Source organism: Prosopis cineraria, unplaced genomic scaffold (assembly GCF_029017545.1).
Source record: "Prosopis cineraria cultivar Desert tree isolate PC_DT_omini unplaced genomic scaffold, ASM2901754v1 PC9, whole genome shotgun sequence".
Taxonomy (NCBI): Eukaryota; Viridiplantae; Streptophyta; class Magnoliopsida; order Fabales; family Fabaceae; genus Prosopis; species Prosopis cineraria.
In genome coordinates this window covers 24,173,960-24,195,698 of record NW_026555340.1, presented here as the reverse complement: position 1 = coordinate 24,195,698, position 21,739 = coordinate 24,173,960, and the positions used below count along the sequence as shown (strand labels likewise).

The 21,739-nt window shown below is 31.1% G+C and overlaps 1 protein-coding gene and 1 pseudogene across 2 annotated transcripts; both read left to right on the top strand.

Moving 5' to 3' along the window:
* Positions 1–11,000: 11,000 nt before the first annotated feature.
* LOC129320890 (PR5-like receptor kinase) lies at positions 11,001–13,313 on the top strand. Of its 2 annotated transcripts, XM_054966558.1 has the most exons (3): positions 11,001–11,447; positions 11,736–13,032; positions 13,111–13,313. In XM_054966558.1, the coding sequence occupies exons 1-2, from the start codon at positions 11,162–11,164 to the stop codon at positions 13,028–13,030; spliced, it is 1,581 nt and encodes a 526-aa protein (XP_054822533.1). In that variant the 5' UTR covers positions 11,001–11,161; the 3' UTR covers positions 13,031–13,032; positions 13,111–13,313. The 2 variants fall into 2 exon arrangements, with proteins under 2 accessions (XP_054822533.1, XP_054822532.1); XM_054966557.1 differs by having other exon boundaries at positions 11,736–13,313.
* Positions 13,314–16,283: 2,970 nt separating this feature from the next.
* On the top strand, positions 16,284–19,349 carry LOC129319696 (G-type lectin S-receptor-like serine/threonine-protein kinase SD2-5; annotated as a pseudogene).
* The last annotated feature ends 2,390 nt before the right edge of the window (positions 19,350–21,739 follow it).

Genomic DNA, 21,739 nt, shown 5'->3' with positions numbered 1-21,739 from the left:
TATATCTTATTTTGTTTTTTCTATATGCTAATTTCCAGAGGAGGGCTTCTTCAATATTATGAGCAGGCTCACAGACTGTGTGTAATGCAAAATCTCAATTATATTAATTTAGCAGTATCATTAAATTCACTATTAATATTATATTGTACTATACGAATTAAGGTGGTCATTCATAATGATCTCTGTATGAATTTGACAACGGTCAAACTTAAATTAATTAATACTCTTCTGATTTTATTTATAAATCACTTTTAATATGTTTCATCAATATTAAGAAAAATTTTAAAATTAATTAATTTTATTTTAAAATTTAATAAGTCATCAATTTCACCCCTATTAAATATACACACTTTGATAACATATTTTTTCTCTTCAATATTCGATAAAGTGTAAAAAAATTTATGATGAAAGTTTAATGACGTGATTTATAAATAAGACTAAAAAATAATTCTCTTTCTACCTTATAAATAGGATCAGATGGAGTAGTAGGGAATATTATATTTTTAAAACTTTAATATTAAATTAATTATAGGGAGAATTTCAGTTAAGGATCAGGGAAGAGACTTAGTTTCAAGTATGTTCAAAAATATTTTAAAATTTTAGTTCAATCCATGAAAGAAAAGTTAAAAGAATTTCAAAGGTGAAAAGATAAAAATATCTTTCACTTGTTATGTAAAATTATTGTTTGTTAATTTTCTTACTCTATTTATTAATTTACGAATATGAGCTGTAAATTATATGAGTTAACATGTCAATAATTATATAAAATTTAACATCAATTTTTTAATCATAAATAGTAACATCAGTTGTTAAATAACTAACTTTACTTGTTAATTTACTAATATTAATTGTAAATTATTGACAGGTCTTATAATTTACAACTAATATTAGCAAATTAATAAGTAAAGTTAGTAATTAATAATAAATGTTACTAATTATTTAACTAACAGATATAATTTATAAGTACTATTGGTAAATTAATAAGTGATATTTTTGGACGCACTTAAAATTAAATTTTTTCCCTTAATTATAATTATAATGTTAACTTTGGCCAGAATATGGTATATTATTAAGCAATAAATGTAAAAACTATTTTGGTCAAAATGGACGTACGAAATCATAATTTTTTAGTCGAAGAATTGATTTATTGATCAACATTAAATGACGGTCGATTAATATAAATATAGAATACAAAAGTCTTGATTAAAAATTAATATTGAAAAGATATATATGTGCAAATAATTTTATGAGTGGCAGTTGAGGAATGGACAGTCATGGACTTTTTGGATCCACGTGATATTATTTCAAAACGAATTTATCTAATAATTCTTTCCACACTGGGTTGTTTGATGATGAAGTAAGAGTGTCTATAATATGTTTGACAAGTTGTCAATATGACTTTCAAGATTCGAATAAGGTTAACGATTTTCATTCAATTAAAATTACTTTAATTACTTTTTATTCATTAATCACTTAAAAAGATGTATGAAGGTTAATAATATTACAACTTGATGAAGGATATATGTCCATTAGATTGAGTAATTTTTTTTTAATTAGTGTCCCTTTCAATTAACGTTTTTAAAATAAAATTACAGGAACCATAATAAGAAGCTCTCGTCTATTATTGGGAAATTAAATTGAACAACCCTCTGATTAATTTTCTTTTATCTAGAAGGGAAATAATCATCCATGTTTTGAAAAGCCATGCATAGTTATAAATTTATAATTTATAAATTATAATAATATATCGTTATAAATTTCATTTTTCCAGGTGTGTTGCTTTACTAGTACGTTATCCAACTTTGTCAAAATATGGGCAATAATATCCATTGCTAAAATTTAAGATACATAATCTAAATTAATTTATTTTACAATGAATGCTAAACGAACTTTTACCAAACAAATTAATAAATTAGATTATGTAGGTAATTAAAGATTTTAATATACTTATCATCAGAGTCAGCAAACATGTGTTCTTATATGACAAAGGGCCTTCATCTAACACCTTAAGTCAGCTTTTAACGTAATTAACCTAAGCCAGTTATTGTTAAGCAATTCTTTTATACATAAAAATTTAGATGGGTTGGATTTTGAAGGCTGAAGGTTCATTAGGATTAGAACATATTTCCAAACTCAAATAGCGTTTACAAAGATGTTTATAAACTACCTACCAACAAAGTATTTACATTAGGAATGAGATTTGAACTCACAATCTTATAAGTTATAAGCTAAATACTTATTAATTAGACTAACTTTTGTTAATATTATTAAGCAATTTTTAATCTTATGATCAGTTTTTCAATAATTTTAATCTATTCTACAAATATGACTTACGCAAGCAAGTGACTAACTCTACAGATTTAAATTTGGTTTAACCTAGTAAATTTGTTTTTAAATCATCTTTAACATGTTTTACCAAAACAAAAATAAACTATAAAACTCATTAACTCATATTTGTCAACACACTTATTATTAATAGCTTTAAATTTTTCACTTTATTCATACACACATAAATATATATATATATATTAATGACATACTCTTTCTGATCAACAATTATTTTGTTTAGAGTGGAAGTATATGCACATATAATTTTTTTTTTTGAACTATGACTTATGTTAGACATTATTTGGTTCTGATGGGATCTACTACCCATTATTTTTCTTTTAATTTTTTTTAAAAGCCATGCTGGAATTGCATTGTATTGAATGCTATGCAATGAAACTTTCCTATATAAAAGTTAAAGCCGTACCTTACACGTCACATGTACCAATAGGCTTGTATTAATCACAAATTAAATAATTCATGCTTTGAGACAGCAGGATGAAACATCATATACTCTGAGACACTGTCTAGACAACCAAGACATGCATATAGATGGAGGGGACCAACTTGGGCAAATGAGAAGGTTAGTGTGTGTATATGTTTATATATATATATATATATATATTTTAGTATATTATATTTCTGACATAACCAACTATAGCATATTTATGTCATTAGTTGTCAGTATTTCTTTTTGGCCAATATTAATTGCTTGTATTTTGATGTATACCAGTTGCCCATGTAATGTAACATATCTCCTATGTAATGTAATATATCTCCCACTAGATATACATCCTCAGGTGCTATATATTATTCTGGTCTTATTTATAAATCACTTTTAATTTATTTTATTAGTATTAAGAAAAATTTTGAAACTCATAAATTTTATCTCAAAATTTAATAGGTTTTCAACTTTGCCACCGTTAAATATACACCTTCAATAATATATTTTCTCTCTTCAATATTTAATGAAAGGTAAAAAAATTTATGATAAAAATCTAATGACTTAACTTATAAATAAGATTAAAATTTTTTTTATCTCTCTACCTTATAAATAGAATTAGAGGGAGTGTAAACTTTTCTAATCGTGAGTTAAGAAAGGTAGTTAGATATAGACATGTAGCCAATGACCTTGATTTTTTTAATAAAAAAAGTATACTCATTTTCCAAGCCCACACTTATTTAATTTTATTGAAAAAGTGAAATTTTAAATCGAACGTATTTTTTCACATAATTGTACATGAACTGTGGGAATATATTATCATCTTACTTTGATGACTATGTTAACATAAATTTTGTAACTTCACACCCTTATTATTGATATTTTGTACCTAGACTAAATAAAAAATATTTGAATTCAAAAGTTTATTACTATATAAGTAATATTTTAAGTTTATGGTGCAAAAATACCTATAAAATATTTTGCCATGAGCTACAAGCACCTCTAACTTAAATATGGTACAATTTTACCTAACAGTTCTAGAAAATGGTGCAAAAATCCCAAACTTATCATAGAGACCTAACATCCATTATATAAGGGTTGCGGGACTTGCATAATATGTCATGTGTAAAAGGATTAGTGATAAAAATATTCATTAAGTAGTATATTATAGTGCAGTTTTTCTAATCAATCCTAAATTTGGTGCAAAAATCCACAATTCATAACAAATGTACTGGTTAGTAGACGTTGACCATAAATTTCATAAATATTACAATTTTATTTGACATGAATTGCGTACATAAAAACGCATGTCTTCAAATTTGTCCCACTTGGATGAGATTAACTTTGAGCAAGATATTTTAATATCACAACTACATATTCATATTTTGATTCAAAACCAATTTGAAAGCTATCCCAACCCTTAATTCTCTTCTCTCCGTTCAAACTCCCTTTTCTCTCCTCTTGATTGTAAAATATGATAAAATAAAATATTGCGTTTAGGGTTTTATATTAGTTAAGGAAAATTTGAATACATGTATTTTTCAAACATTTGTAAAACCCAAATAGAGAATATCAGGTTCAATGAATATTTTAGACCACTCTAGGAAAAGAAAAATCGAACCATATATTTCTATAGTAATAGAACCATGGCTTATCTTCTTGTTAATATAATTAAATAAAATAAGGGTTTATAAATTCAAAACTGTGATTACTAAACCATATCCAAAACAACTGTTCAACACAACAAAACAACCATAATTTTTTTTTTTTTGAGTTTACAATGACGGCTACAAAACCATAAACAAAACTGCAGCTGCAAAATCAGGTACAAAACCACAATCCCGAAACTAGAAAGAGAGTATGGCACATGAATTTACCCATAGATTCTGACATTTAAACCACTTTCAACGTTGAAACAATTGTTGAACAGGAACACCCATTCATCCATAATTTCTCATGTTAAAAAGCAACTGCTACAAAACCATATATAAAACCATAGCCACAGTACTAGAACCAGAGCATTGTCCAAAAATATACAAAGAGATTTCTTGTAGAGAGATATTTTTGCAGACTTCAAGTTACAAACTAATATCGTATGCTCTTTAGTATAACCACAATATGCCATTTGAAATAATTTGAAATATGATCATGTGTGAGAATGATGATGAAGATGCTATGGGAGGAAGCAAATCTAGGAGACTTAATTGAAGTCATCAGTGTCTTCTCCTTCCCATAATCCTTGTCCCAGTGCATATGGTATGTCAAGAATCACAAGAGGAAGGTGAATCGTCTTTCACTAATATAAAAAGCATTTTTCAAGACATTTAAAAAGTCATTTTTTTGTGACACAAGAAGCAGTATAATGAAAATGAGTATAGTTATAATAGGAGATTTTTTCGTGAGTGAATAGGTGAAATGTCGTTGCAACGAATCACTTTTTGCAACAGCTCAAAGGATTAAGTATTGTAAAAAGTAATGACTTACAATAAAAGTCCAAATGTGAATTGTTGTTGTAAGTGATCCTTATAGGGCATAGCGATAGTTTTGGTCACAACTATCGCTATAAGTGTAACTTTTGCAATAATTTAGTACGCAATTGTTGTTATATGTTATTTTTTTTTTTAAAAAAGGAAGCAAATTTGGTATGATATATATCCCTTATAAAAGCCTAAATTTATATATAAACAGCAACTCCAAGAACTAGTACAAACATTTCAAATGAATTTCTATATATCAAATAAAAATATCTATCTAATTATCTACTCTAATCTTATCAATTTTAAAAAGTAATTAGACCAAATATTTTGCACATATCTTAGCTCATGCTTTGAATATGGCCTATCGTGATATCCTTTAAAAAAATTATTTTAACAAAGAAAATTTTTAATAAAGAAGCACAACAGGTCCGTCTTGAACCTGGCGTTAATATATAATTAATATATATTAATAACTATAAATTAATATATATTAAAACTATTAATAAATATATATTATTAATATATAAATAATATTAATATAATATTATTAAGGTTAATAAGTTAAAAACAAAGCTGTAGTTTATAAGTTAACAATTAATGATATAATATATATATATATATATAAATATTTTTAGTTAATATATTTAGCTAAATTAATGTTTGATAATTTATTTAGTTAAATAATAACTAAATAAAAGCATATATTTTGTTCAACTGTTGTCATATTAACACAATTTCTACCTATAATTACTGATTGTGCCATTGAATATATGATAATCACAGTTACTTCAATAACTGTGGTTAAAAGGGTATTGTTAAAATTTTCTTTTGTATTCGTGTTCCTCTTGTTCCTGTGGTGGCACTCATAAAATTCTTCATCTTTTTATTATGAAAAAATAATAATAAAATTTTTTTAAATTATATAAATGATAATTTAATTTCTCAAAATATTATAATTTTAATGAAGTCCCTAAAAACTTTTTTGTCAATAACTTTTTTAGTGAAAAGATCATTTTACCCTTATTAAAAATAACAAACCTTAATCACAATTTTTGTTCTATAAATTACAAGAGTTGAACAAAAAATCACAACTTATCAAGTGTAATTTTTGTTATTAAAAAAAAAGCTCCAATTATAATTTTTATTTAAGAAATAATAATTTTTGTCATATGAATTGTAAGAGTTGAATAAGAAATCAAAATTTATCAAGTGTAATTTTATTATTGAAAAATAAGTTTTCAAAATAACAAAACTTATTTATAATTTTTGTTTAAAAAATCATAACTTTTTTTCAAAGAATCGTAAGAATTAAATAAAAAAATTATAACTTGTCAAAAAGAATAAAATAGTCTTTTTATTAAAAAGTTATTGACAATGATGTTCCTAGAAATTTCATTGAAATTATAGTATTCAAAAGGATCAAACTGTCATTTATATAATTTGGAGAGATTTTATTATCATTTTCTCTTTTATTATTGCCAATCAATCTTTTCACTTGAACCAGATTTTTATCCAAATGTATACAAGCCAAGGTTTGTTTTCAATCCAAGTATCACTCGGAAGAATCTAGATTGATTGGCAATAATTTAGATTAATCCAAGTTATGGGTATAGATAACCCAATTGAAAAATCATGGGGATTAGATGATACGTGTCTCCACATCTTGGATGTTCTATTAAAAGCACAAGATATTGATAATGGCGGTGGAATAATTTCAAATTGTTGGCACAACTCAATTACAAGTTACTACAAGAGAAAACATGGCTGGATCATCCGGTTGGTTTGGGCAAAAATACGAAGGAAATGTTTGGAGAAGGGGGTATCAGGGTATGGATCGAGATTAGGATTTTATATTTATTACAATCTCACATTTAAAATTTCATATTTAAAATTTAGATTTTAAAAATTGTTTTTTAATAATATAAAAAAATTCAAATTCAAAGACAGTAAAAATAGGAGATGGGAAATGAAATCCATATTTTATTATTCCAAATGCTAGCCAATCTAAACCTCTTATTTTTTTTTCATGTTTTCTTTCACTTGTCCCTTTTTCATAATCTTTGGATTTAAAAATTTTTATGCTACCAAATAATATATTTTAAATACATATAAATTTTAAATGTGAGGTTTTAAATATCTGTTCGTTTAAGATTAATAAATAATTAATTTTTAGATAATTTAGAGATTTTATAAAAAGAGATTTATTTTGTAGAGATTTTATAAAAAATAAAGATTATTTTGTGCTTGGTCACTATAACAAAAAAGTGATTATTAGTTAATTATTTTTAAACTTTATAATATTTTCCTTGATTTTTATTTTATAAAAATAATTTATTATTATATTATTTTAAAATTTTATGATATCTTCACGTATCCTGCCTTTTTAAAACACCCTCTCTCATTTATCACATTAGATTATTTTCAGAAGCTTTTCAAAATAGCTTTTTAAAATAATCAGAAATATGCTTTTTTTTCTAGATTGTGATTATTTTTAGAAGTTTAAATAAACACAATACAAACTTAGAAAACAGATTTTTTTCCCCCAAAAAAATAAGTGATTTTTTTAAGAAATAAGCTAAAACAAATAGGAGCTAAATGTCATATCGTAAATCTCAATTCTCAATCCAAATACACCTACACAAAAGCTATCTAAATGCATTTGAGAGAAATTTTTAGATAGATTGAGTGCATTACGTTATTTATAGTTTGTCCAATTAGAATGCTCTAAATCATTTAAATAAAATCTTTCATGACATTATTTTAATTAATTTTATTCTTACAATAGAATGCATATTTAATTTTGTACTTTTTCTCTCCCTGTTATCATTAATATTAGAATCAACTGATATTTAATGGCACTTGAATGTTCATATTTTTATTGGACAAACTACAAATAACGTGATACACTCAGTCTATCTAAGAATTTCTCATGCATTTGATTTAATGGATACACGAGATTAGCCAAATATGATACACATATTTTGATATTGTTAGGTTATCCAAGTGTGAATGTACAAAAGATGATGTAAGAAGTCTCACGTTAGATATAGTTGAACTTAATAACTAATATATAATAAAGAGGAAGGACTCATAAACTTGAGTCTTAAGGTTTTGAGTTAAATTGTGATGTCCTTCCATTGCTCTTGCTCTCCTCACTTCCCTCCCTTCTTGGGTGGTCGTTCTCCATCCCTTCCTAACAAAGATGATCACAACATCCAAGACGTGAATTATTAAAGATGGAATATACTGGAATTACATTTATTTACATGTTCAATGTATTGAATTTAATGAATTTTTTTTAGCCAATTATTGAATTCAATCAATCATTCACACTAATAAGAACTAATATAAATGGTATATTTTATATTAATATTGAGTATGCAATTAATGCATTAAATATTCTTTATTTATTTGGCAATTGAAATAGTAAATTTAATTAATTACAAACAAGTATATGTCTCCCTTAAGTTACCAATTTTCAACGTCTAAATCACAATATTGATGAATCATATCAAAATTGGATTAGGTTTTTATAGGACAAAACCAACCTTTGAACTAATATATCACAATGACACAATTCTCAATTACTTTTGTTCATAATGTTTGTAATTTCATAGCCAACAAATAATTACAACAAAACTGGAAGCTCAATTACAAAATTAAAATTAGTGACATATAATACTCATTATTATAAAACCCCTCAATTAGCAAAGCCAAAATCAATCCTTATGTTTCTACAGTCATAGAGCCATGGGCTACCTGATCTTCTTGTTGATATAAATGAAATAAGGGCTTATAAATTCAAAATTAGTACAAAAACACATGAACTTATCCATATGTTTTTATATCAAATTCACTTTAGACCCACTCTGTCAAATTGTTTCTGTATAACACTCAAGGTTTTACCTAACAGAATCTGTTCTGCTGATATGTTTAATATATATTCTGTCACAATTTCTGATTAGAATCAGAATCTGCAAACTTGACACCCCTCTACATTGAATTCTCTAGGAGCTTGCATTCTTGCCGATGTGGTAGGCTAGATTTTGCAAATCTCCTCTGTTAAGTTCTTGGAAGGAAAATACATCCCAATAGGCTAGGAACAAGATACATCCAAACAATATAAATCAATTTTCTTCTCATATTCTCTAGGCTATACCATCTGGCTTTGCCAGGAGGTTCTTGGCTTCAAAAAAGAACGGACAAAGCATGAAGCTTCGGACTTCAAATGAAAGAGTTTGGTTTACTAAGTTCATCACTAGGAAACAGGGGACAAGAACAAAATTTGAACTCTCTACTAGTGGGTGGAAGGCATTTGTGATGGACAATGAATTGAAAGCAGATGATGTTTGTGTTTTTGAGCTCATCAAAGGAGCAGTTAATGACATCGATTTTCAGGTTTCAATCTTTCGAAATACCAATCCTTCAAATGCTCCTTTGACTATAGGTGAAACTAGTTGACATTTAACCAATCTCCTAATCAATCATTTCTTAACAATCAATGCAGGTTCTTTGTCTCTTCTGCAGAAACAGGAAAAAATAGCATTGGTAGTGATCAAAGACCGAAAAACAAGATGGTGAAAGTTATAACAGAACACAGGAGCTTCAAGTTTATCTAAGGAAGCCTAGATTTACGAAAGCTGCTACTTCTAGAGAAGCTGCTGCTCATAGTTTCAACTCTGAAAACCCCTTCTTCAAAGTAACCATAGGATTATCCCATTGTCAGGTATGCTCTCTCAGTGATCCCTAAATGCTCATAAGCCTACTAGCCTCTCTCAACAAGTTTTTAAAGTAGGTAGTTGTTACTTAGAACTTAAACCCAAGAATATCAGTTTAGTATAGCTTCCTGCTATCCGAGATATATGCTTTACATATATGATGTAGTTTTGTGTGATATAGTGTTTGACACATGTAATAGCTGTGCACTTTATTTTATGCAGGGGGTGCCAGCCAGTTTTGTAAGGAAGTACTTGGAAGAAGGGAAACATTCTGTAGAGGTCCAGGTTAAGGATAGATCGTAGAGGGTTAAGCTGATCAGAACTTCTGGATCACAGGGAAATGGTTTCTTTTCAGAAGGATGGGCTGCATTTGTAAGAGAGAATGATCTGCATGTTGGAGATGTTTGCTTCTTTGAGCTTGTGAACAGACATGACATCAATGTCATGAAAGTTTCTATTTTCAGACACTCCTTAGCTTAATTGGAACTAATGTCTCCATGTTATTTAAATATGTCACTTTGCAAGGTTTGCTGATCTATTGAAACTTTTTTAATTGATTTCAAGTCATTTCAGAAAGAAAATGAAAAGTGAGTTTAGAAAAGAAAGAAAAAACAGATGTAGCATCAAATCCAGTGATATATCTGAAGTAGTCTGTATTCAAAGTCTATACCACACCTTACTTGAATTGAATGAGTTTGAATATCAAACAGGAATCAAAATATATTCTAATTAGAGAGATAGAACAGGAAAGTCATTATGAGCAATATTCCAAGCCAAATCCGTATAATTGAGATAGTTTAAAGCGATAGTTTTCGTCTAGTGGAATCAAAGTGTTGGTCAAATATGACAATGCAATGATGCAATCCATGGGCACAGAATCTTTTTTTTTTTTTTTTTTGAGCCGGCAGAGTCAAAATATTTTATATAAGATTTAAAAAGAATTCTGAAGATTGAAAAATGAGCAAAGCTCATCTGAGGTGGGAACTCTTGGCTGAGAATGATACCACATCTTACATTTGCTTACAGTTCAAAATTATGGGACTTTTAGAATTCAGACGTTACTGAGGATGCGAGGAAGGTGGTGAGAAGTTTCTTCAAATTTGAATTTTTCTTTTTTCCTGAGCAAAACAAATCTGAAATTTCATTCAAACGCGTTTTGACTTATGGGGTGCATTATGGCCGAAGTCTAACACATACCCATGCATAAGAAACTGTCACGGACGATACTCTATCTCAAACGCGTAGTTATATTTTCAAAGTTCATATTTCATACACCTCTTTTTCCATTTGCTTGCTCTTTTCCACCATTATTTCTTCACTCTGACATCTATTCACAAGTTTTGAGAACAAAGATGAGTTTTGTGTTTTCTCCCCCGTCGTACCATAGTTCGTTTGATGATTTTCAGACACAAGCCCAAGATACGTTCAATAGATTCGGTGACAACGTTAATTCTACGATGAAATGGGCAGTGGCTGAATCTATTGGTATGAAACTATTAATCTTCATTCATGCTTGCTATTTGTGCTTTCTTTCCCCAGACTTTCCTGAATATCTCTGTTCTGTTTATTGTCAATTTCATTTCCTACTATCTGAGGCACACGTAATTTCTTCAAAGCTCAAAACCTTTGCATTGATAGAGCTAATCACCGGAAGAAAAAACTTGGGTTATCAGATTTTTTTTTTTGGTAAAATCACCATTCTTTTTGTTGCTATGATCTTCCGTGTTTTAGACGAGAAAATTTACTGGTATACTGTTCCATTTTGATTTTCAGTTTATGGGGTGGTGGTGATAATTGCCATTATAGCAGTAGTATACGCCATTATTGAGTGCTTGAAGAAAGCAGGAATGGTAATTCCAGCTTATACGCAGATTTCAACAACAGATATTGACCAGAAAGCTTCAAACTCACATCCCTCAAAGAACAAGGAAATCGTGTTAGCAATACCTCCAGATTCACAAGTGGAGTTTGCAACTATGGAAAGATTCCTCGACAACATCAACCAAGAGAAACCCATCAGATTCTCACCCGAGGAACTTGAAGGAATCACAAAGAACTACTCCACTATTTTGGGTTCTGGTGCTTTTGGGGTGGTTTATGAAGGTGAATTATCAAATGAAGAGCAAGTTGCAGTGAAAGTTCTCAACAGTTTGGATTTGGGTACTGAAGAGCAATTCAAAGCAGAAGTTAGCACCATAGGAAGAACATACCATATCAATCTAGTTAGGCTTTATGGCTTCTGCTTCCACCGTGACAAGAGAGCGCTTGTATACGAGTACGTGCAAAATGGGTCTCTCAACAACTTATTATTCGGCAGTCTGAGCAGAGAAATTGAGTTGGGGAAGCTTCATGAGATTGCAATCGGAACAGCAAAAGGAATTGCTTACTTACATGAGGAGTGTCAACACAGAATCATTCATTATGATATTAAGCCAGAGAACATTCTTCTTGGACTGAACTTGGAACCAAAGGTAGCAGATTTTGGTCTTGCAAAACTCTGCAGCAGAGAAAGCAGCCATGTGAATATGACACACTTCAGGGGAACAAGAGGGTATGCTGCACCAGAACTGTGGAAGCTTTGTCCTGTGAATCATAAGTGTGATGTTTATAGTTTCGGTATTGTTCTGTTTGAAATTGTGGGGAGGAGAAGGCATTTTGATAGTGGCTGCAGTGAATCACAACAATGGCTTCCAAAATGGACATGGGATATGTTTGAGAACAATGAATTGCCTGTGATGCTTTCACTGTGTGGAATTGAAGAGAAAGAAGGAATTGAAGAGAAAGACAGGGAAAAGGCTGAAAGAATGTTAATGGTGGCTCTTTGGTGTGTTCAATATTCCCCTTCTGATAGACCTCTTATGAGTAATGTGGTGAAGATGTTAGAGGGTGATATGGAAATCCCTCAACCACCATTTCCCTTTCAGAATTTGGTGTCATCTCTACCACATTTGACTTCAAAGGGAACCAATGAAGATTCAGATGCTTCTACTTCATGGGGGACAGAATCTTCTCAAAAATCTAATTACAAATCAGGACACAATATATTCTGTGTAGAAAAATCTGCATAGATGTATGTCACATTGTATTTTTTTAGGGAAAAAGTTTATTCTAAAATTGAAATTCCTTTTTTCCTTTCGTCATTTTGCAGGACTCTGTTTTCATATTATGAAGCCAAATATTTGGTGCCTATGCTTCTTTTTTATCTGCGCCTCACCTTTGCAACCCCTTAAGATCTTTGACTTGCAGGATGTTGCATCAACTGAAGTATAATTTTTTGAGCACCACGGAGGTAACTTCTTTTTGTTTTATCATATTAGCCTAGTATACTTGAAAACAAGAATCAATTTTTTTTCACAAGAACTATAAGATATAGAGTGGAGGTTGAAACTATCAACTTAACCTGAAGGTGGTGTTAATGCCCTGTTTGCTAGGTGAGAACTAGTAATACAGCCTCTAATATATTTCATGACTCAGTATTACATATTAACTTTCTGAAGAAATAATTATGAACTACACATGTTAATAACCAATTCAATATATGATATAAAATTTATACCAAGTCATACTATTTATCTTATTTTATGAACTCATTGCAATACACCGTTCTACCTATCTGGTTTTATTTAAAACATCTAATGAGAAACAACAAAAGGTTTGTTATTTTCTGGGCCAGCAACTTGTATTGGTACTAAAATCACCATAAAGCCAACCACCTTAAGTCTAAAATCACCATAAAGCCAACCACCTTAAGTAACCTTTGTTGTCAAATAATACTTGCAATTTGTCTAAAGTGGAAATGAATGGCCTAAGATGCTGTGCAGTTGACTATTTAGTAACTATGGTGAATATTGGAAACTGTGAGCAACAAAGTGGGCACTGAAGTTTTGGATTTGTGCCCCTTCTCTTGTATCATCCTCTTATATATGGTTTCTAGTACTTACCCTTATTTACCCGCTTCTCGTCCTTTGAGAAATTTATACTTATTTTGAGGTGACAAGGAACTTTCAAGATGTCAAGATAAAAGAAGCAGAACTTTACGTGGATAATAAACTACAATTTTATTTGCTTGTCTAGGCAAAACCATTCAGCGTATTGGTGTAAAGAGGCGTTAGCTAGCTGTCTGTGTGTGTGTATATATCTCTCCAGACTTGGTGTAAAATCCACCTCGTTTTTCATTGATTCACCTGGCATTTGCATGGTAAGTTAGATGCATAAAGATAACATGAGAATCACTTTGGGCTTTGTTATAAACCAGTGACATAATCTGTACGTCGAGCCCTTGGTGCCAGAATGTCTGCAAAATTTGTAAGTACCTAATGCATGTCAGTCAATTTTTTGCATTCAAAGAACCTTAACCATTTTCATTAACTGAACCTTTGCATTGATAATACAACCTCCCAAGAAGCGTGTTTTAACAATATTCAGGTCACCTTGAAGTAGATCCAATCAGTGATATAAGGTAAATGATGTGATATTGCTGTTAGAGTCCTACACATATTTTGTAAAGTTAATCCCTTGTTTTATAACATATCGAATTCATCACTGTTTTCCTTTGCCTTAGGAAAAAGTCAAGACAAATAAACTGTTACATTTAGGATCAGAATGGATCCAACAGAGTATCCAATCCAGGACGAGATATTGTGTGTTAATCCTGGCTAGAGGCTCTTTGAATCCAATCTTATTATAAGGATTGTTTGGGGAAAAAAATAAATATAATAAACAAAGAAAATTGTGATTTTACGTTTACAATTCAAATAAGCCCCTTGACTAGCACTTATAGCATTTAGCACCAAGAAAAAAAGAAGAAGAAGAAAATGAAGAGGAGGAAAAGAAAATGAAGTCATTATGAGGAAATTAAGCAAATTCCATCGTGTTCCCTCGCTAGAATTGGTGAATTGTTCCCCTTCAAGTACCTTTTACCTCTTCATCTAGCCTGACAATAAAAATATCAAAGAATTATATATGAATTTTTTTTAACATAAATGTCAGCATATAACTGAGGCATTGAAATCAATATCCATTATCATTTGCGGATCAATAAATGTTGAAAAAATATATTTTAAACGCAAGTTTTGTCATGAATAAGACAAACGAAAAAGAAACACGAGACTCGGTCAATGAAAGCAAAACAGTTGTATCATTCTGAAATTTCTTTTTCTTTTGCTTTTTGCGTGGACATGCATGACTGAGAATATATGATTGGCTAATAGTTAGCGTTAATTCTGAGATACAGAAACCTCATCCTGAGTTGTTTTATGGGGACTGAACCTACATCCTACATTTGCGTCAGAATTAATAATTTGCCGATATTACTTCAAGTGCGAGGAACTTCATTAAAAATTTCTTCGAGTTTCACTCAAGCACGTTACATAATAAATTATCACAGACATTTGTACCCAAAAAAAAAAAAAAAATTATCACAGACAGTTCTATCTCCGTTGTCTTCACATATTCAATTCATAGTTCATAGTCATACGCCTCTATCTCCTTTTTCTTCTCTTTTCCACCATTATTTCTTACCTCTATCATCTGTTAGGTTGTGTTTGAATAAGTGAATTTAAGTTGAGAATTTAAATTTAAAATCTCATATTTAAAATCTCACATTTAAAATTCATGAATTTTAAATTTTTTGTTTCGATAATATAAAAAATTTTAAATTACAATATTCAAATCTTTTGTTTGGATTTAAAGTAAAATTTTAAATTTTAAATTCTATATTTAAATTTAAAAGAAACTTAAAAGATTGGTCAAATTCGGCAATTCAAATGGCTAACTTCTAATAGGGTCAAACAAACAAAGTTGATTGAAACTGTGGAACTAGTGATGAGCAGGATGAGACCTTTGACATCCATCGAGACCAGATTGTCGCAATGAGGGGAATCGAATAGTTGACTTCTATAGAGACTAGATCAATTGCGACAACTGAGACTAGATGGCCGACTTCCATCAAGACTGGACTAATGAGGATGATGGGAATTGAATGACCAACTTCCACTGGGATAGGATCAATAGGGACTACGAGGACCGGATGGAGCGGGACGACGGGGATAAGAAGACTGACTTCCAATGGGATCAAATCGATGGCGATGACAAGGACTGAATGGCCGACTTCCACCGAGACTTGATCGATGAGGACTATAGGGATCAGAATGAGGGGGACGATGGGGACTAGATGGCCGATTTCTACCAGGACTGGATCGATAGCAACAACGGGTACCAAACGGCTAACTTCCACTAGGATCGGACCTACTATGATGATGAAGATTAGATGGTCGACTTCCATCGACACCGAACCGATCAATTACAACCAGATTGAAGGCAATGGTGATGAGAAACAATCGTCTGATCCTCACTCAATGGAAGTTAGACTTTTGATCCTCATCATTACCGTCAGTTTGGTCCCAATGGAAGTCGTAGTGCTTTCCAATCATCACTGTTGATACTGTCCTAGTGGAAGTCTACCATTCGGTCCCCATCATCACAGTTGATCCTGTCCCCTTTGTCGCCGTTAGTTTGCTCCCAATGGAAATCAATCATCTTATCACAGTTGTCATTGTCATTAGTCTGGTCCCTATGAAAGTCAATCATCCAGTCCTCGTCGTCCCTCTCGATCCAGTGCCCGTTATCCCTATCGGTTTGGTTCTGGTGAAAGTTGGCTGTTCGATCCCCGTTGTCATGGTCAGTTAGGTCCTGGTGGAAGTCAGCCGTCCTATCCTCATTGTTCCCCTTAGTCTAGTCCCTATCATTCTTGTCTGTTGAGTACAGGTGAAAGTCTACTGTCTAGTCCCTGTCATCCTCTTCGGTCCAGCGCCCATCATCCCTGTTGATCTGGTGTTGATGAAAGTTGGCTATTCAATCCCCGTCGTCACCATCAGTCAGGTCTCAATGGAAGTTGACTATTCGATCCTCATTGTCCCCTCGATCTAGTCCCCATCATCCTCATCGATTAGGTTCAGGTAGAAGTCGGCAGTTCGGTCCTCATCATTCTGTAAGTTTGGTCCTAGTTAAAGTAGGTCGTTAGGTCCTGATTGTACTTGTATGGTATCCGGTTTGGTTTGTCACTGTAAGTTCAGTCCTAGTAAAAGTCATCCATTTGATCCCTTTTGTCCCCTCGGTCCGATCTTGGTGAAAGTCGGCCATCTCGTCCCCATCAATAGTGGCAGCTTATTTCTGTGAACTTTGGCATTTCGGTCTAATTACCGTTGGTAGGTTGATCTAGCCTTCATACATTTGGGTCAAATTACAAAAAAGCTTGAATTAGGATTTGAAATAATAGTGGTTTAAAAGATTTTAAATTACAAAGAAATTAAGAGAGAATTTAGATTTGGATTTGAGTTAAATTCAAATCCATGCATTTTTAATTATCCAAATAATGAATTTGGTTTAAATCTAAATTCATGTGCATCCAAACATTGCATTAAGGTTTTATGAACAAAAGATGATTTTTCTCTTACAGTTCATTTTATACACAGGATTGCTAATGAAATAATTTTGATGATCAATTTAGTTCCACTATGCAATTTGTAATAGTTGAGTCAATTGGCGAGAAACTATTGATGTTTATTCATGCTCATAGCTAGCTTTCTATTTGTGTTTTCTTTCCCAAGAATTTCCAGTTTTTTTTTCTGCTGGATAACTTTTATCTCATTATAATTTAGCTTATTCCCAATTTTTTGTGAAAAGAAGTTATTGCTTCAAAGCTCAAAATCTAAGCATTTTTATGGATTATTAAGTGATTTTGGTAACAACCATTAGACAAGTAAATAATTATTTAAATAAATAATAATTTAACAAGGGTGTAATCAAATAGTCATAAGAAAAAAAATTAGGGTTTTTATCAAACAAGTTGAAATCATCCTTCTTTCAATTACTTCGATCTTTTATATAAGTTCTGCTCGGTGTAGACAGCAAAATTTACAAATACGTTGTTCTATTCTTATTTTTAGTTTATCTGGTGGTAGTGATAATGGCTATTTTAGCAATAGTATATGCTATTGTTCAATGCTTGAAGAAAGCAGGATTAGTGATTCCAGCTTTCACCTAGATTCCAACAACAGATAAGGACCATAAAGCTTTAAATTCACATCCTTCAAACAACCAAGAAATAGCATTAGCAGTGACACTGGATTCACAAGTGGAGTTTGCAACTATGGAAAGATTCCTCAACAACATCAAGCAAAAGAAGCCCATTGGATTCTCACCTAAGGAACTTGAAGGAATCACAAAGAACTACTCCACTAGATTCTGGTGCTTTTAGGGTGGTTTATGAAGGTGACTTGCCAATAGAGAGCAAGCTACTGTGAAAGTTCTCAATAGTTTGGATTTAGGGACTAGAGCAATTCAAAGCATAAGTTAACACTATAGGAAGAACATACCATATCAATCTAGTTAGACTTTATGGCTTCAGCTTCCACTGTGATAAGAGAGCTCTTGTATATGAGTGCATGCAAAATGGGTCACTTAATAATTTATTATTCGGCAGTCTGAGCAGAAAAATTGAGTTGGGGAAGCGTCATGAGATTGTTATTGGTACAGTAAAAGGAATTGCTTATCGTATGAAGAGTATCAACAGAGAATCATTCATTATGATATTAAGCCAGAGAATATGGGTTGGTTTGAAATTATTTTTGTTTTAGTGTTCTAAGAGCTAGTGTTATATAGAACATATTTTAGGAAAAAAATAATGAAAATAGGTCTTTTTCTCATTTTCTCTTATTTTTCAGAACAATAATTCTAGAATACCTAAAAGATATTTTCATTTTTCTATTTTCTAAAATAATATTTTATTTTTTTATTCTCCAAAATATTTTTTGAAAATACATTACCAAATAGATTTTTTTTTTGTTCTAGAGAACAAAAAACTCTTTTAAAACAAGTCACTAAAGGAATAAGAGGATATGTTGCACCAGAACTATGGAAGCTTTGTCCTGTGAATCATAAGTGTGATGTTTATAGTTTAGGCATTGTTCTCTTTGAAATTGGGGAGGAGAAAGCTTTTTGATAGTGGTTGCTGTGAATCACAACAATGGCTTCCAAAATGGACATGGGATATGTTTGAGAACAATGAATTACCTATGATGCTTTCACTGTGGGGAATTCAAGAGAGACGTGGAAAAAGCTGAGAGAATGTTAATGGTTGCTCTGTGATGTGTTCAATATTCCCTTTCTGATAGACCTCTTATGAGTAATGTGGCAAAGATGTTAGAAGGTGATATACAAAACCCTTCACCACCAGTTCCCTTTCAGAATTGGGTGTCCTCTATAGCACATTTGACTCAATAGAGAACCAATGAAAATTCAAATGCTTCTACTTTGTGGGCATTAGCATATTGTCACACTCATACCAGCAAGCATCATATAAGCATCTTAGGATATCATATATACTAATATACGATATCCTAAGACGCATATATGATGCTTACTATATGATAATGATCAAGCAGCTTTGATATCACAAGAATATCTCATTGTAAATGTTGGGTTATCCACCCTTAGTGGATCAAGCTCACATAAAAGCCCAAATTGAGGAATGGGATTTTTGTCACAATTATAAGAAATGTTTGGGTTTAATGTGCAATTTACTCAGGGCTTCAAATATAATTATCCCCCTTTTATATTTTAGCTTTTGAATTTGAGAGGGAACGGTTATGTTAACTATATATGCACATTCTCAATTTAGTGTTGGCTTATGGAAGCAGTTAGCAAGGTTCTTTGGTTAGCAAATAGAAAGAGTAACTCGCTCTCTCAGAGTTTCCTTCATTCTCATCCTCTCTGTGTGTATTGCTGTGAGTCACAAACCAAGTTTGATCTATAACTTCATTCCTACATATGGTATAGCACTCAGCTAACATAACAGGTATTCTTTCATCCTCAGAATCTTATAGTAAACAACATATGTGTTGTAACTATATCAAATGAATGGACACGATGAATTCATTTCAGACTCTTTCTTTTCTTAACTGTCACATACTCTAAACCAAGGTATTAAAAATCAGACCAGTCACTGAACCGGTCAAGATTAGGGGTTAGGAGTTAGGGGTTCAACTGGAATCAAATCGGGATCATAGAAACTAATTTATTTTTAATTCTATATAGATTAATTAAAATAAAAATATTTTAAAGACAATAAATTTACCTAATAATAAGATAGTAAGATTAAAGTGAGAAAAATTTGCAAATTAAAAAATAATAACTAGTGTATAATATTAAAGATACATGAAATATATAATTTCATTTAAAAAATAAAATAAAATATTATATTTTTTTGATAATATATAAAATATAATACTTTAATAATTAACATCTATTAATATTTGCATACCCAAAAATAAAGATTTTTTTTGAATGTGTAAATAATAAATAATGTTATAGATATCTAGAGGCTAAGCCTAAGGAAAAAAAAAAGAAGCTTAGGAAGCATTGTTATATGTGTACTGTTGTGGCAGAAAACGTGTGTTGGATGCTGTGAAGGAGTCATCTCACTTCTTTTCTATCCTTGTTTTATCATGCACCTATTCCTTCCCTCCCTTCTTAATTTTTTTTTCCTTTCTCGGTTCGTTCCTCCCTCCTTTCTACTGAGCAGAAGAAGAAGGCAGTATTGCCGTCAAGGAGACTTGACAGGTGAGAGCAACGTGCCCTTGCCAGCAAGCTATGATTCTAAAGGCTATTTCCTCCCTCCTTTTAATGTGTTATCATGCTCTCACCCTTCCATTTAAAATCTGTGTCAGACGATTGTGAGGGATCTAGCTCCGGCATTTTATTATAGAAGGCAAGATCGCATTATTAAGCTTCACCAGGGGCAATGGAGCGTCGAGTTTAATTTCAACAATAGAGTCTAGTTTTTCTTTTGTTTTTTTTTCATTTTCGTTCTTCATTTTGCCAGATCTTCATAGATTTCTTCATTCTTCTTCTATTTGGGTTCTTCTTCTTCATCATTTCAGTTATTTTTTTAAAATATCAGGCCACCCAACCCACCTGACCCGTGGGGTTGGGTGGGTTGATCCAGGTTAATCCTGAGTCACCTGGGTCAACTGTGTCCACCTTAAAACAGAAAACTAGACCAGATGTATAGCTAGTTCGCCGGTCTTTCGATCTGGTTTTTAAAACAATGCTCTAAACGCCTTCTATGGGTGAAAAAATCTTCTGAACAATATAATTTTAAACCAGGACACAGTATATTCTATATAGAAAAATCTACATAGATGTATGTGACATTGTATTTGTTTAGTAAAAAGTTTTGTTCTACAATTGATTTTTTATTTCTTATTTTTTACTTCTGTCATTAAGCATGACTTCGTGCTGTAAAAATTGCATATTATAAAGCCAAATTCTTGGTTCCTATGCTTCTTTATATCTGTGACTTACAAGATGCTGTTTGGATTGAAAAATTATATTTTGAGCTCAAGAGAGTGAGAGGTAGAATTTTATTTTATCATATGTGCTCAGTATACTTGAAAATAGGAATCAAATTTTTTGATAGGAATTATAAGATATAGAAAGACAATGGAGGATGAAACTAACAACTTTATTGAAGTTGGTGTAAAAATTAATGCCCTGTTTGCTTGGAGAAAATCTAAGACAGAATTGGATGCTCCATCTCCATAACCTCTACTATCTCCATAACTTTCCTATTTATACATTATAATAAGTGTTTGTAACTTTCATAAGATTTTAATAAGTGCTTTTAAGTACTTTTAAATCCTGTAACCCCCTCCATTTAGAATTAAATTCTTTTATAACTTCTCTATTAGCATTAATTTCTTGTCTACTTAAGACTA